The following is a 15,906-nucleotide window of genomic DNA, read 5'->3' as shown; positions in this document are numbered from 1 at the left end:
ATCCTTACATCACCAGGATGTGTTCTCTGGAGTGATGAATCACACTTCTCCATCTTGCAACCCGGATGGATGAGTCTGAGTTCAATAGTACTTATCTGACTGCATTGTGCCAAAGGTGAACTTTGGTGAAGGAGGGATTATGGTGTGGGGTTGTTTTTCAGGAGCTGGGCAATTTTAACAGTAGTAACATCTCTTTATTATAGCTCCAAATACCTGTTGGAGTTAAATTAAATCAGAGCGCAGAATTTTTTTTTCTCCTTTTTTTCCCCCCAATTTTATAAGACATTTTACATCGATACTCAGCCCTAATTGGAAGACTATACATCCAAACGAGAAAGGAAAAACAGAAACGCTTCAAGCCCAGCCAGATTCTCTGGCTTCATTAAAAGAGCTGCTATAATATCAGCTACTTGTGACCTTACAACAGACTTGTAAGCATCCTTCATATAGCCAATTTACTGTGTGAGGACCTAAGGAAATTTGTTGCCTGTAACAAACCGCTTGCTATAATTTGGCAGCAAGATGAACGTAGTTAATGAGAGCAGTCCTCCTTAATAATGTTGTCCAAATGAATCTTTATTAAATGGGGAAATGGCCTTAACTTCAAGTGGTCATACTCGTTTAAAAAGAAACAGCTATACTTTTCTGCCCTCAGTTGCTCACCACCAATATCCCTGACAGCTATACAGTAGGTTTATGTACTACAGGTGTTACTCTAAGAATGATTTAAGATTTTATAATGGATTTTTCATATTAAAAGTTCTGCAATGGTGAAAATTAGGGATGTTCCTACTGACTAATTTACTACTTGATTAAACAGGATGAGGAAAAAGAATGACAAGACTAGTCAGCTAGCTAGAAGTAAGAAAACAAGTTTAATGGACAAGGTTAAATGTGTCCTTACAAATACTGCTTGCGTATTCACAGTGTAGTGGTTTACACATTTGCTTAATAAGATTCCCAGTTCAATCCTGGGAGCACAGAAATTTCTTTGGAGTTGCATCAGAAAGGTGCATCCAGCAAGGGGGGGGGGGGGGGGTGTCTTATTCAAGACCTGTTTGAAACAATTGCATTACAATAAAAAAAGGCAGCACTTTTTGCTATGCACAGTCCCACACACACACACACACACACGCACGCACACATGTCAGGCCAGTTTGCTAAGTGTGGTTAGCAATGCTAGCACCAGCAGCATTCTTTACTTGCAGCTTGAGGTATGAATTTAATTATGCATTGCTCTTGTCAAGTGGTCACAGGTCAGTTTACTCTGACACAGCCTGCAGGAACACGCTGGTTTGCACAGCTGTAATCAGTCACAATTTTCCACCTTGCTTGATGACAACATGCAGAGCTGCAGCTCTAGCAAGTACCAAGTTGCTACGGAGCATCTGAGACTCAGCAGCTGACGGTCATTACAAAGGAGAGAGAGAGAAAAAATTTAGTTCATCCAACTAGTATTTCTGGTTCTGACTAGCAAAGGCAGCAATGTTTACATGTCAAGTTGACAAGTTATGCAAAATTCTAGTAAAAAGGATGCAATGTACGGGAAAGTTATGTGACTCAAGTCTTTAAACAGGAATTAAATTCATAACCATTTCAAACAAGGGTTCAATCCCCCAACAACATTTTAACTCTGTCCTGTAACCTCATACCTCCAAACGTGTCAAACGCGACACAGCGTACTTCAAAAGTGCCGCCGTTCGCAGACTTCGGCAACAAATACCGTTATACCCCTATATGGCTGTGAAGTGCAGTTCCTGAGCTTTCAGGAACCATTCGAATTTTTCCCGATAGGACAAACGGTCGTGGAGTTACAGCGCTGATACTCTACATCCTAACCAGCTGTTCGCCGCTAGTAAGGGCAAATAACCGGCGCTTCAGCAGTGATCGCCTGGCGTTATAGGGTTAAAAGAGATATTTCTGCAAACAAAGCCAAACAAATGCTGCATGTGGGACAAAATCTACTGGAAACAGAACTACAAACAGAAGCTGCATTATTTCCAATTTGTGAGTGAGAGGGAAGACACACACAAAGTTGAAGTCATGATGGCTGTGTTACCATGGAGATTTGTCACTTCCTAAATCCTGCCATCTATCTTAATGCTGGCTTCTGGTTCATCCTTCTTTTATTACCCATTCTGCTCTCTTCCTCTTTCCCGTAAGATCAATGCCCATAAAAAGTATGTGTTACAAAGAGAGTTTATTGTCCTTAGATGGGAATATTTTGTGTATCATAACTGTCAGAAGTGTCAAAAAAAATCCACCTAAACAGAGCAAGCTGTTATTATCTAATTACCATATTTAGGGTTTTTCCTAGCTAAGAATGGGTCTTTGGTACTAAAGGTGATCTGCCTGCAATCAATCTTGGTTGGGTTATTTGACAGAAATTTATCCCTTTCCTTGTTATTGGTGAATACTACTAAATAGATTAAACACAAATTCTACATGATAAACTGCACGGAGCTGTGGGCCATCTTAGGCAAAGATTAATAAGAGCTTCACTGTCAGCGTTATACACAAGTTTTAGGGCAAAAATAAACAGCTGTGTAATCCTAAGAGTTACATTTTAGAGTCCTTGTCAACCAAAATATGTCCAATCTTCTCACCTGACATTTGGTGAACTGGACCTTTACACGCTTTAACTCATGTGAATGGGGGTGTTATTGGACAGTTTCTTTGTTATAAAATCTGGGCTTTAGTGCTGAAGTTGGTTAGACAATATATTAAAAGTAAAGGCTGGCTTATATTAGTCTTAATGGGCAGTATAACAACCAAAAAAGAAAAATAAGCACATATACATGAGAATAGTTTTTTGTGAATTTGGTTGCAAATACAGTGGACGTAAGCACAGAAACAAACAGATTTAACGTTAGCTGCAGAAAAATATATAGTGGTTTCCCTGCTGTTGTGGGGACATGGCTACTGGAAATAAGCCAATTCACGAGGTCAGTTCCTCAGATACTGGAGTGCACGATCTGGTGCTGAAATGTAGTGCTTAACACAACACAAAAGGTGTATGTCACACATGAGTGAGGGTTAGCAACCCTGTAATAAACTACCGCAAAAACCTCTGGGTGTTTTCTGCAGAGCTTTCAGGCCATGGACAGTATAAACATTGCATTTCTTAATATTAATCTGACAGAATCTGTATGCGTCACGCCTGAATGAATAGCCTGTTCGTGTTTTCGTAATAGTCAATGCATTTCAACGCAGCAGTCTTACCTCATGCGCACACACAATATCCTGACTTCATGTGTGTCTGGTGCCCCCTTCTAACTTACAATAAGATTAAAATATAATTTACGATGAATTTTTGCTGTTCAAAATCCAGAAGAGGGATCTGTATCTCAGCCTGTGTGCCAGCAGCGAGAGCAGCTATAAAGTTCTGCAGTTCGCTGCAGAATACATGGAGACATCACTGTTATGGGAAAGTGTTGATAAAGACACAAGGAACAGAAGTGCCCCATGTCTGAATGTCTGAATGACTGAATGACGTCACTATCACAGAATAATGACATTACATATCCAGCATCTGAAAAAGGCTTCACTTAAGAACAGTTTAATAAAGTTTAAATTAAATGGATGGTTCATTTGATTAAAATAAATAAATAAAAAAAAATAATGGACAGCCACTTAAACAGGACAGAGATGTGGGGCTTTGCATTAAAAACTTGCTGGCAAAGGAATGGAAATAAAGGCACTTTTTACAAAAAATTTGCTTTGAAATATTGTATGTGCTTAACTATAGTTAGTTAAGCACATACAATATTTCAAAGCAAATTTTTTGAATACATGAGCCATTCCAGTTCAAGAGAGAAATAATTTTCACTCACAGAGCAAGAGAGTAAATCCTAAGAGTATGAAAAACCAACTAAATCCACAGGTGACCAAAAAAAAAAAAAGTAGTTTAAACACCTACTTCAGGGTGTAAGGCAACAATGATGTGACTTGAAAGACTGCTAAGCAACGGTACAGCTGAAGTGGTAATGCACAGATCCAGGTGGAGCTCCATTCTAACTATCCATTCTGGATAACAAAAAATGATTTTAATATTACTACACTGGTTAATGTTGCTTCTTTGCTGCCTCCTCTAAAAACCCTGCAGGGTAACGTAATGTACAGTACAGCTACTATATCCATACTAGCCAAACAAACTTGACACCACGCATGAGGCCAAATAAATCTGTGAGAGGCCCCTTACTTTAGCAAGGTGGTGTCATGCTTGGACTCAGTTTGCTGTCAGTGTTGTGTGTGTTCTCTAATGCTGGAACTTCCTAGGTAAGTGTGTGTGTGTGTGTGTGTGTGTGTGTGTGTGTGTGTGTGTGTGTACATGTCAAATCAGTTCAGAGCTTGTGTTTGCACTGCTGCTGTCACAGTTGGGACACACGCCATAACACTTCCTTGTGCACCCTCCTTCTTGCTGCTATGTAACACTGGGTGTGAGCAGTGTGTGTGTGTGAGCCACCAGAGTAAACAGGTCTGTGTAGCTTTCACAGGGTGGCTAGTTGGAAGAGCTGAAGGTTACATGTATGTTACATGTAGATGAAATACAAGTTTTCATGCGTGCTGAAAATGCTGTAACACGTTGATATGCCCACTCGCAAAGTTCCTCTGCAATATTGAGGACACACAAAAAAAAAAAAAAACTCTGAAAGTGTATTTGTTGACCAATTGTTTCAAATTGATATGTGGCAAAAGTCAATAAAGTTTGTGGATTTGTGGAAATAACACTGATGAAGAATTTGTTCTTTTCAATCAGTCTTAAAAAGACGTAATTTCACTTTGCAGATCCAAAATAACATGACCATTTTCAGAGGAAAGTTTTTGCTCGTTTGTTTGTTAAGCCACTTAAAACTGACCTATGAATCATTCAAGCAAAAAAAAAAAAAAAAAAAAAAAAAAGTACCTAACTCAAGGAATAAACCAATTTTGTGTCTACACTATGTTACAATGAACTTTGCAATGAACCCTTAGAGACTTTGTTACCAACAGTCTATCTCAAAAACATGTAATTAGGACAACTTCTTTAGTCAAAATCTACAGAAAAAGAAAAAGATAAGAGTCTCGCAGGCATAAAAATAGTATTGTTACACCAAACAGGTGGTTCCCAAATAGCCAAAAACTTTGAATATTATGGCATGATGTGTTCTGTGTCCTTGAGAAATTTGATTAAACTGGACAAGTGGAGGAAAAAAGAAGTGGCAGGCCTAAAAACAATCTAAAGTAGATGAACAGCATGTGAAAGTCATGTCCTTAAGATATAAGTACCCCCCCAAAAAAAGAAACCAACCAACCCAAAAAAAAAAAAAAAAAAAAAAAAAAAAAAAAAAAAAAAAAAAAACACAGGAAAGATCAGATGCAGGACCTAAGAGATGCATCTGGCTAGTCATTTGATCCACCTAAATCAGTAGCAACAGGTTTTATGGAGTGATGAATCCAAATTTTTGGTTCCAATTGTGGTCAATAATCAATGGAGGAGTTCAGGAGAAAGGCCAGCCAAGATTCAAACAGCAGCTTTGAGTGCCTTTCAAGAAGCCTGGAGAAAAATTCCAGAACACTAAAATAAATGAGAAGAAAGCTGCCTAAGAGAGTTCAGCCTGTGTTCAAGAATAAAGATAATCATACCAAACACTGACCTTCAAGCCTGTTTGAATTGCACAAACTCTGTTTTGCCTTACATAGAGTATTTCCCTTTATGTTTGCATGTGTCAGTAAATCGCTGCACCTAGTTCCCATTTTCCTAGCAAAAATAAGGGGTGGGCTCAAGACTTTTGCACAGCACTGTATATGGTGTTTTATTAGCAATCAGCCTAAAATTACTGAGATATAATTTCTGGCCATATTACCCAGCTCTAAGAAGATCAGAAACTTTACTCCGGTAGAGGGAGCTAATCCAGCCTTTGAATTATTGTTCTGCATTGAGCCTCCGACGTAGCCTACACAAGTGGCTGACGCCATTGGCAGCATTCATACCTGTGCGGGCTGCGGCAACTTGTAGTTACATTGTTAGGGAGATCCACATCATGTTATGACACAGGCTACAGTGTAGGGTTTCACAAGGGTTTGCGGTAATGATGGTGTAAATTTAACACATGTAAAAATCCCCTGTTAGAGTGGTGAACACAGTATAAAGCTAAAAAAATTGAGCTGTTCTACGAAAACCACTTTCAAAAGACAGTAAAGTAGGCAAAGCAAGTTCTGGCACACCTCACCTCAGCCTTGGGAAATGTGTTTTGGATACTCAGCTACATCACAACAGCATGAATGCACACAAGAGTGCAAAAACAATAGCACGTTGGATGCTTGCCACTATTTACTTAAAAGCCCTTGTTAAAAACTGGCAAACTGAAATTTTTGACAACCGCCTATATAAATAGTTGTAGTTACACCGTTACTTCAGGAATCGATAATCTACCATTTGACAATTTAATTACATTGACCAGTTCCTAACTTTTCCTCAACATAAAAACAGGCACAAAGAATTACAGGAAGAAATTCAAGTATTCACAGCAAACTGATATCAAGTGACTGAATTACAGTGAAGCAGTGAAAGAAACCCACACCTTCACCTAAATGACGTCAGGCCCTTCAAATCGCACATCTACAGTTAGCCACCACACCTACCACTCTGCTCAACTGGTGGGGCCTGTTTTACCCTGTCCTCTCAGACAAAATCCAAAACACACACACAGAGCACTAAATTTCACTGCACTGTAGGTAGATGTCTTTATAGCACCTACACTTGGACTTCCAAGCATAAATGACAAAAATGTAATTGCAATTAACTGAATGTACTCACTTGTAAAGGGGGAAATAAGGAGTAAATGATCGTATGTATTTAAGGCAGCATCTCTGTTGCTAAGGCCCTGGCCAAGCTTTGTCTTTCTGTTCATCTGCCTAGTGATGGCTGTTAGAGACAGCGGCATTGGTTTATGGTTTCCGGGCATTACTGCAACTTGTGTGAGCCTATATGTCCTGTAGATTGTTTACATGATGACTCGTTTAAAAGAGAAAAAAAAAAAAAAAAAAAAGAACATGAATTAAGACATGAAAAAAGCTGAGCACTGATATATTCACCAAGATACCCAAGTCAACACACACACACACACACACACACACACACACACACACACACACACACACACACACACACACACACACAGCTTCTTTCTCATCTGTATTAAATTTCCAGGTCACCAGCTTGCTGAGGGATTCTTACCTTCTTTCCTTCTTTCATACGCCTAAGGTGAAACGCATCAAAATGTGGTCAACGCTACTCATATTGCCTTCATGTTTGCTGCTGTGACGCTCAACAGCGTTCTGAATCTGCAAGCATCACTGTTTCAGTTCTGGTGGAGTTTACAAAGGTCAAACTAAAATAGAAATTACTGCTGATGAACCACAGCAGTTGTAGTTACAGTAATCATTGCTAAGTTTCACAGGTTACTTGCTTGGGGACCTTTGCGGCATCCCATATTCAGCTCTCTCTGCCTTTATCTGTCAAAATGCAGGCAATATGACCAAAAGGTAGGAAATTAAACAAGAAAGTTCAGTCCTTGGTCAATCATAAACTCTAAGAATACCATGAAATTTGAAAAACAAGAACTAAGACTGTCTAATGGCATCGTGGTGGTGCAGTGGTTACACTGTCGCCTCACAGTAGGATTAATCCTGCCGGTCAGCTGTTTGCATGTTCTCTCTGCCTGTGTGGGTACTCTGGCTTTCTCACACACTCCAAAGACATATATGTTACATTAGCTGGAGATTTTAAACTATCTGTAGGTGCGAATGGTAGTCTGTGTTAACACGGTGAAAGACTGGAGAGCTGTCCAGGGTGTACCCCACCTATTGCAGAGTGTCAGCGGAATTGCAATCCTGAACTGGATAAACACAAGAGTTTTAAAAGGAGGTTTAAAAAAATAATAAATAAGACTGATGACTGTCTTTCAATGTCCTTCAATATATACCAATAATAATGTACATAAACAATAATTAACAGAAGAAAAAGGGACAGACGACTTAAGTTCAGAGAACTGCACATCTGGTCCAAGTCATGCTTTGTAGGTATATTGCTGGGGACCCCACAAAAGTCATTATTAGTATTCACTAATACTGTGAACTCCAATCAGCCCCCGTCCAAACGGGCACGCTTCGAACTGATGTTGCCATAATCTCAATCAAATGTGAGAAGGACGCACAATGATTAACCCACCCCTGAAACAGACTCAACCAAGTACATCACAGCTGCAGAAAGAAATTAAAGGGGTTATAATATTCTGTACTACCATGGTTAAAAGTAACCATCTGGCCTAGAGCTAATACCAGTGGGTTTTTGTGTTTGCTTATCTTGTTTTTCCTTCTTATACTTGGGAAAGGGAAAAAAAAAATTATAATTTTATATATATATATATATATATATATATATATATATATATATATATATATATATATATATATATATATATATATATATATATATATATATATATATATATATAAATAAATAACAGGTTAACCAGTTTAAAGTTTTTCTGACGTTCTTCCCATTATGTTTGAACATTAAGTCAGTGTGATACAACAAATAAATCTAAATGTCTGCAGCAACTGCTAGCAGACAACAAAGATCTCTATATTGGTACATCTTATTATATTTGCCCACCATTTCTGGTCTAAAGTAAGGTGAGAAAATTCTCACTGCACATTTTATAATGTCTTTAATAGGAGTGTATGAGTAGGAAATGACACCTGCATGCATTGTTTTTACATCTGGCTCGGGGTGGGCAGATGCTTTCTCTCTTATTTGGGCTTTATTTCCTTGTTCTTTCTTGTAGGTCCTTTGTGAACAAAGTCTTGTATAAATAAACCTTATGAAGACTCCAGAGCAACTTCCTAAATGTAGTTTAGTTAGCTGTGCGTTTTCACTAAATGATATCTACAATGAGGAAATGTCTCACCTTTGACAAATGAATGGCTCAGATCCATCACACCTCCATGAGCGGAGGATCCGGCCTGCTAAGCAAGTGCGCAACTACCCAAACAATGAAATGAACGGTGACGTGACAACTGAAGAGGAATACCAGTATTTCTAGCTGTATTAGTGGGTCAAAAGACGTGGCTTAATGAACAGAGGGAGAACACTGTAAAACAGGAAATCAGACTGATCTTGCCTGGGGAAGTGGACAAACTGTGCGAACCTGTTAATAAGACAACATGTACCAAAACCAATTTTGAACCGCACTCATGCGACATCTTATTATCAGGTAGTTTATCACAAAATACATTCTAACATGATGTAACAAACATGTATTTATCCTGATATTTAACACTGAACTGGTGTAGCACTCTTGTGTTACACACAAGTTCCTCAAACTAACAGCCAGCCCGAAGCCTTGCACAACACGGGAACGCATTCGATCAAAGCCACTCAACATATCTGCCATTTCACACCGTCAGAAGGATGTCATAAGTCACTTCTCTACATTTGACAGCTCTCTAATTATACCTGCCCAGCAACTGTTCATGATGACTGAATGGAAAACTGTGTTGGTCAGTAACTTTACGCCACAACCCCCACCCCACCCCTAGACTTGTAGAACCATTAACTCACAGATTAGCTGGCTGTCATGTGTAAAGAAAAATAAAAGGCTTGCAAACTTTGAAGCCAAGCAAACCAGCTCCCAATAAGGGTCACTCAAAATATCAAAATAAACCACTACAATTAAGCAGTCTTCATCAGACACAAGCCAAGAATAAGGATATCTGCTTTTATCAACCTGCCCGTGGGTCGAACGGATCAAAATCGACACTTAAATCTCTGACAAGCACAGAGAGAGTTGTCGACACTCAGCCCGTACTCGTGTCTGGTGCCATTTTGTCCCATATCTTGAGACCTGACACCAAAGGCTTTCTATACATGGCCTTTAAAGACAGACTGGGTTTGTGTGGAAGTATTCATCCATGACCTTTTGCCTACAAACCTAGTTAAGAAGTTGCCATGACCCCAAACTTTTTTTTAATCCAACCCTAAATCCTTACTGGATGCTGTGGGATGAGAATGGACGCATTCAGAACAACAATAGCATTACATCAAAACAACACAAGGTGAAGGCCACACAAACAGGGTACAAGAACAAGTTCAGTTTGAGGGGTTCTTAATCACCAAGCCACCAGTTTGGTTTTACAGTCTTATGCGCCTGACAAAATATCACAGGAACATTTAGTTCCCTTACAGCTTTATGCCACCTGTGCTACAAACTAAAGACTGTTCCATATTCTGCCAGCTATGTATGGTTTCAAGCATTTTCCTGTCAGAGTGGATAATATTAGATTGTAATGCAGCTAAAGTGGAACCTGGTCTAATGTTTTAATTGACTGCTTCTCTTCTGCCAAGGTCCTGTGCAGAGGCCAGTGTGGTTGTCTCACTGAATTTGGTGAGGAAGCTTACACTCATTAGTCTGTACAAGTTTGTAGAAGAACAATATGTTCAAGAAGTCCCCAGCTTTAACTATGACAACTTTAAAAATCCCACTGGAGATGGAAATGCCCTGTCTGTATGTATTGTATGCAAGAGGCAGCTACAGTCTACAAACTCAGCTGCATTATTGCTGACCTTTGTTCCTATAAGGGTGTAGCCGTCTAAGAATACACATGCCTCGCTGTTAGCGTGTATAGTTATTTGCCTACATATGAATATAAGTGTATGTCTGCTTTTCTTTACACTCTGTAGCTGTTCTCAAACGAGAACTCCAGGAAAATGTTGGGAAAAATCAGGTCAGAAAATTGTCCAAAAGTTTTCCTTTTTGGTGCCATGAGACATCATGTGGACTTTGCACTAGGAAGGTGGCAGGTTAAAGAGTTTGTCACATCCTACTGAGTCAGACATTTGCATTCTCACACGCACCTCCGTCAGGTAATGACTAGAAAAGTTCACAGCTGCGCTGCAGTTAAAAAAAAAAAAAAAGGCTTAACCAAAGTGGTGACGAGCAGTGGTAAACAGGCAACTTCTGACAGCATTTTGCTTTTATGGGAAGTAAAGACAGAAAAAAATCTTTGAACCCTTGAATGTTTACTATAAAGACACTTTGCTATTGGCTGATGAAATAAGGTCTGTATTTTGGTTGAGTCATTCGTCAACAGTTCACACTTAGTATTTGGGTTTTCTGTGTTTCTGTTTAGGAAAACATTAGTACTCCCCCTTATTGAGTTCTTTTATGTTACAAAGCAATGTATCTAATTTTTCACAAAGGTTTTAATAAAAATTCTTTGCGCATCAGAACATTTGCTCTATACAAGTTCCCATGTTCATCAAAGCTACTGACCAACTGCTAAAACAAAGCACCCCCACAGATGGATTCACAGACCTTCAGGTATTGCCAGCAACACAAATACATAAGTGAGTTTAAGATCAAACACACGCTGACATCATCCACTGGCTACACTGTCAATATGTAGACCCCCCCAACCAAATATTCAGAGATTTTTAATGAGAGAAAAATGCCACGTGATGCTCATCACTAGCTGCCCCAGTCATACTGTTCACTAGAAACTATCATAGCTTTCATCTGAGCGAATGTGGCTCTCTCATAATGACAAGACAAAACTCTAAAATTAAGAATAATGCTGCAGATATGGGTGGCTGTGGGTGGACGTGGGGTGTGGCTGAAGCAGGTCATCTGCTAATCGGACAATTGGTGGTTTGATCCCTGGCTGCTCCAGTCTGCATGCCAAAATGTTCTTGGGCAAAATACTGAACCCCCAAGCGTTCATCGGACCCTGAAAGGTAGAAAGCACTTAGGCGTAGAAAAAAGTGCTTCTATGAATGAGTGTGAATGGGTGAATGAGGCATGTTTGTATATCAAGCAGAGTAGGAAAGTGTTATATAGGAACCAGGGGTGGTGCTTAGTTCCAGCTTCCTAGTTTGGGTCCTCTTTGGTTTTTAAATATTGAGGCACACAACTCACACCATTGCTAATCAAATATATAGAAAAAAAGGCTCCTGAATAGTGAAACCAGCACTGCCTCTGCAACAGATGTATTTGAATTTTTATTGTTTTCAGGAGCTCTTTCACATATGGATAGGGTCAGCAGACTTGTACTAGGTCAGAAGATATTTGCTGTCTGTACTGCCTGAGTGATTTCAATTCCCTCTACAGGCCTACTTATGTTATATACAACTGTGATCTACAAGGACTCTTGACTCCTTCCTGAACAGTTTTTATTAATAAAATTATCCAAATGCCAGCTTTCTTGCAAGTTCACATCTGGAATACAAACGCCAAAATCTCACTTTCATTGCAACACAGCCAGGATTGCTACTTCTTTGCGACAACAAACGAGTTCTTATAGCTTTCTGCCACGTTCAGGGTTCCCAAATAAGGACTGACATACACAAACAACACGACTTTCTTCCAGAAGAACAAGTAAGTTTCAAATTAGCATTAGATAAAATAAAAAAATCTACAAGTCTCCAATAAACATGTTAAAACTGTCACTTTCAACTTTATGATTGTCTGCATTGCAAAAGGTCAAAGTGACTAAAAGTCAAGTAGGATGACATGCCTAAAGACACAGACTAAACAGAAACCTAAATTTGCTCTGCCGTCCTGTAAGGAGAGGGAAATCCAATGTTAGTGCGTAGGCAATCTGGTGAATCACTGCTCTGAGGTAAAGACAACAGACACACCGGTGGGGGACAACCAAACATTGTAAAAAGCAAACAAGGGCCTCCCTCCACACAAGATAAAGTAGCTCTGTCTTCAAACATCCCCAATAACATTATTTCTGAGATAGATTTTAAGGGACATCTTACCTGCCCGGTCGAATTTTCAATTACTTGAACCAGTGGGGGCCTTGTTGACATTTTTGAAAGAGTCTGAGTCCCAAAAAAAGAAGAAAAAAATGGGAAAGGAACCGTGTAACGAGAACGATTCGTCAGTCTCTGTTGATCATTTAAAACTTGTGTAGCTGATAGCTGTGGAAACTCTCCAACAGATGTCCAGTGCTAGCCAGCTAGCAGCGCCACAGACAGCCCGTGAATCAACAAGTTGAAACCCACATCAGCGGCTAGCCGAGTTAGCCAGCTAGCTCGAAACTAGCTAGCAGCAGCAACCGCAGGTCCCATGTTTGTCAACAGCTAGAAAACAGGAAAAAAAATGTTTTCTTCAGCTCCGGACTAGGTGTGAAGACACAGTTCCCACTTACAGTTGATGTGCGTCGATGGTGAACAGCGAGGTATATAGCACGGATGTCAGACGCGAGCTAACTACCTGGTACTGTGACGTTTTGACCAGCTAGCTACTTATGCTAGCTTGAAGAAAAAAAGTTGGGCAATTGTTGTTGTATTGAAAGAAGACCAGGCTCAATTAGGTGGCTACCATGCTAACTTGTAAGGTCGCTAAGTGAGGTCTGAGAAAGCGGCGGCTGTTGCCAAAATCTACAGAAAATGTCGATCGCACAGCGTCGTTTTCATCGCGCAGCGTCGCCGTTTGTCTTTCTCCTTCTGTGGCAGAGAGAGGTTTCCTTTCAGGTCTCAAACCAGCTCCGAGGTCTGCAAAACTTTCAGGCCAAAGTTATTTCCCGGCGAGCTCTCGACCTTCCCAACTCGCACAAAGCAAATTCAGATATTCCCAGCGAGTTATCCGGGGGCAGGGTATCCTAAAAATAAAAGCAGCACCTTGTAAAATGGTCACATGGCAGGTGGGAATCACAAATTAATTTGTTGCGCTAGCTAACTGATCGACATTAGCCCATGCAGCTAGCTAATTCAGCGTTTCTTTTGAGGTAAAGCTAGCTAGTTAGCTTATTCCCCAGCGACCGCAGTGGCGGTGACTGCCAGAGAGCAACCCACGGAACTCAAAATCCACGGAAATCACCGGCGCTCTTCCTTGTGTTGCGTGATTGGAATAAGGTCGTTCACCAGTACTGCACTGCAGTGTGGCGATATACCAGTTCGTCCTGTCGGTACACCGACTATATACTCCAGTCACCCGCAGACCGAATGAGGAATCATCAAGTTGTAAAATCCATTATCAGCAAAGTGGGCTTTTCTTTCTCGGAGGTGCGTGTCACGGGCAGCGGGGAGGAGGGGGGGAGAAAAGCGAGGAGCTGCGCCCGAATGCAGTCTATGCGCACGATCCTGCCCTCATACCGGAACAGGCTCACGGCAACATGGCTGCTTGCTTGCACCACCACGACTGAAAGGGGAGGGAGGGGAGCTCTGAGCTCGGCTTCACTCGCTTTTTTCCGAGCCTTCACCGCTGAATGACCGCAGTTCCTCCATGCTGGTAAATGGCAGGTGCGGGAGATTGTAGTTGTTCTCCTCAGCCTGCCGGGAACGAAGGCTCTCTCATAGCTGTAGAAAGAGAGAGAGCCAGAGCCTCAGGGGTGCAAAAGTTCACCGGTCTCTCAGTTCCGTTTTTGGTGTATTGATTTATTTAAGTATGCCGATGAATATTTAATTCGGCTCTTTGCCTGCTGCATTGTTAATGTTGTTGTAATGTCTTTTATAGGAGCTCTCCTGACTGAGTTAATGTGTCCATGTTTCTACTTCCATCTGTGATGGAATTTAACCTAATCAAGTAAGTGCTGTATTTAAATATAAATATGAGGCACTATTTATGCGATTTTATACTTATTCCACTACGGTTCAGAGGGAAATATTCCACTTTTTACTACAATAGTCTGCATTTAATACTCAGCACATTCGTAACTACTGAATATGAGTTGATTTTTACAGATGCAGAGAAGTAGCTCCACTAACCACAGCATGAATGCATGTAGTTTCATGAACACTGAGACCCCTTTCAGCAGATCTAACGAGGATCTGTACTTTTTTTTTCCCCAGTGTGTAACTAGATTTTACCCTTATTATGTCCATGCAGATTAATTTAATCTGCAAACAGGCCCATGGACACCCATACACACACCTCTTTCTGTATGCTTCTGGAAGCTCCAGTTCTGCAGGCAACACCTACAAGAATTGCCAGATATTTTTACCAGTGAGTCACATCCTTGTTTCCTTTCATTTGTCACACATTTAGCTTATTCCCATCACACCTTGAAGAATTCCAGTGCTCCTTTAGTAAAGCATATCATTACAGAGCAGTGCAACACTTATGGAAAGTACATAAACACTTCAATCCTTAACCCTAAATCTAACCTACTGGTCAGGATTTCATATTTTGGACTAAATATTTAGTTGATATACAAATTCATTTGAAGATAAATGTAAAATTTAAAGCAAAGAGGTATAGTTTTCTGACTGAAAGCTATACCTTTTTGCAGCCACAGCTGCAAAAATAAAATATAAATATAAACTCATGCCATCCCAAAGTGTGACTGCGAGATGCTGACTGCAGGCAGAGACATCTTCAAGTTACTTAGCAACTGACTCAGATAATTTGGCTTCCACTGGAAGTAGTGATGCCACATGTCTGTCAGTTGGGAGGTCTGCAGAGGTGCAATATCAAAAATTCAGCATTTAAACAATGTGAGGATGTTGTGCAAAATTAAAAGAAGAATTCAGGATATGAATGGGAATGAGAGGGTTGTTGAGGACAACCGGGAGAGCATCCAACTGGCAGGATTTCCCGATGAACCAAGGGAAAAATCACCTCCCTGATGATGGAGGGAGAGCACTCAAGGGTATGTGCACTGTTACAGGAAACAAACAGGCCTCCTTTTAGCATGTCTATCTACTCTCTGTATATTAATAACAAACCTTGTTAATGCAGAATCACTGCAGCTTTCAGCCAGCATGTAAACCTTCCCAAGTCACTTGGCAGAATGACTTTCAGTGCTGGATCGTGTCCAGTTTCATGGTGGATCCGAGGAGCGGAACAGCAGTTTGGGGTGAAATGTTAGGAAAAAAAAAACAACCATCATGTTCACATCTATAGGAAAACAGTA

At 40.3% G+C, this 15,906-nt stretch overlaps 1 protein-coding gene across 7 annotated transcripts in view; it reads right to left on the bottom strand.

The window, feature by feature from the left end:
• mark2b (MAP/microtubule affinity-regulating kinase 2b) overlaps window positions 1-14,204 on the bottom strand; it is a 52,777-nt gene extending 38,573 nt beyond the window's left edge. For all 7 annotated transcript variants that reach the window (XM_030722561.1, XM_030722563.1, XM_030722567.1 and 4 more), the window contains exon 1: window positions 12,809-14,204. In XM_030722561.1, coding sequence (XP_030578421.1) covers window positions 12,809-12,859 — 51 coding nt within the window. In that variant the 5' untranslated portion in view covers window positions 12,860-14,204. The remainder of the gene's footprint in view (window positions 1-12,808) is intronic.
• Between the last annotated feature and the right edge of the window lie 1,702 nt (window positions 14,205-15,906).

The sequence above is a fragment of the Archocentrus centrarchus genome (assembly GCF_007364275.1).
Source record: "Archocentrus centrarchus isolate MPI-CPG fArcCen1 chromosome 18 unlocalized genomic scaffold, fArcCen1 scaffold_23_ctg1, whole genome shotgun sequence".
Taxonomy (NCBI): Eukaryota; Metazoa; Chordata; class Actinopteri; order Cichliformes; family Cichlidae; genus Archocentrus; species Archocentrus centrarchus.
Note: the sequence above shows the minus strand (reverse complement) of the source record. Positions and strands in the feature narration are given on the sequence as shown.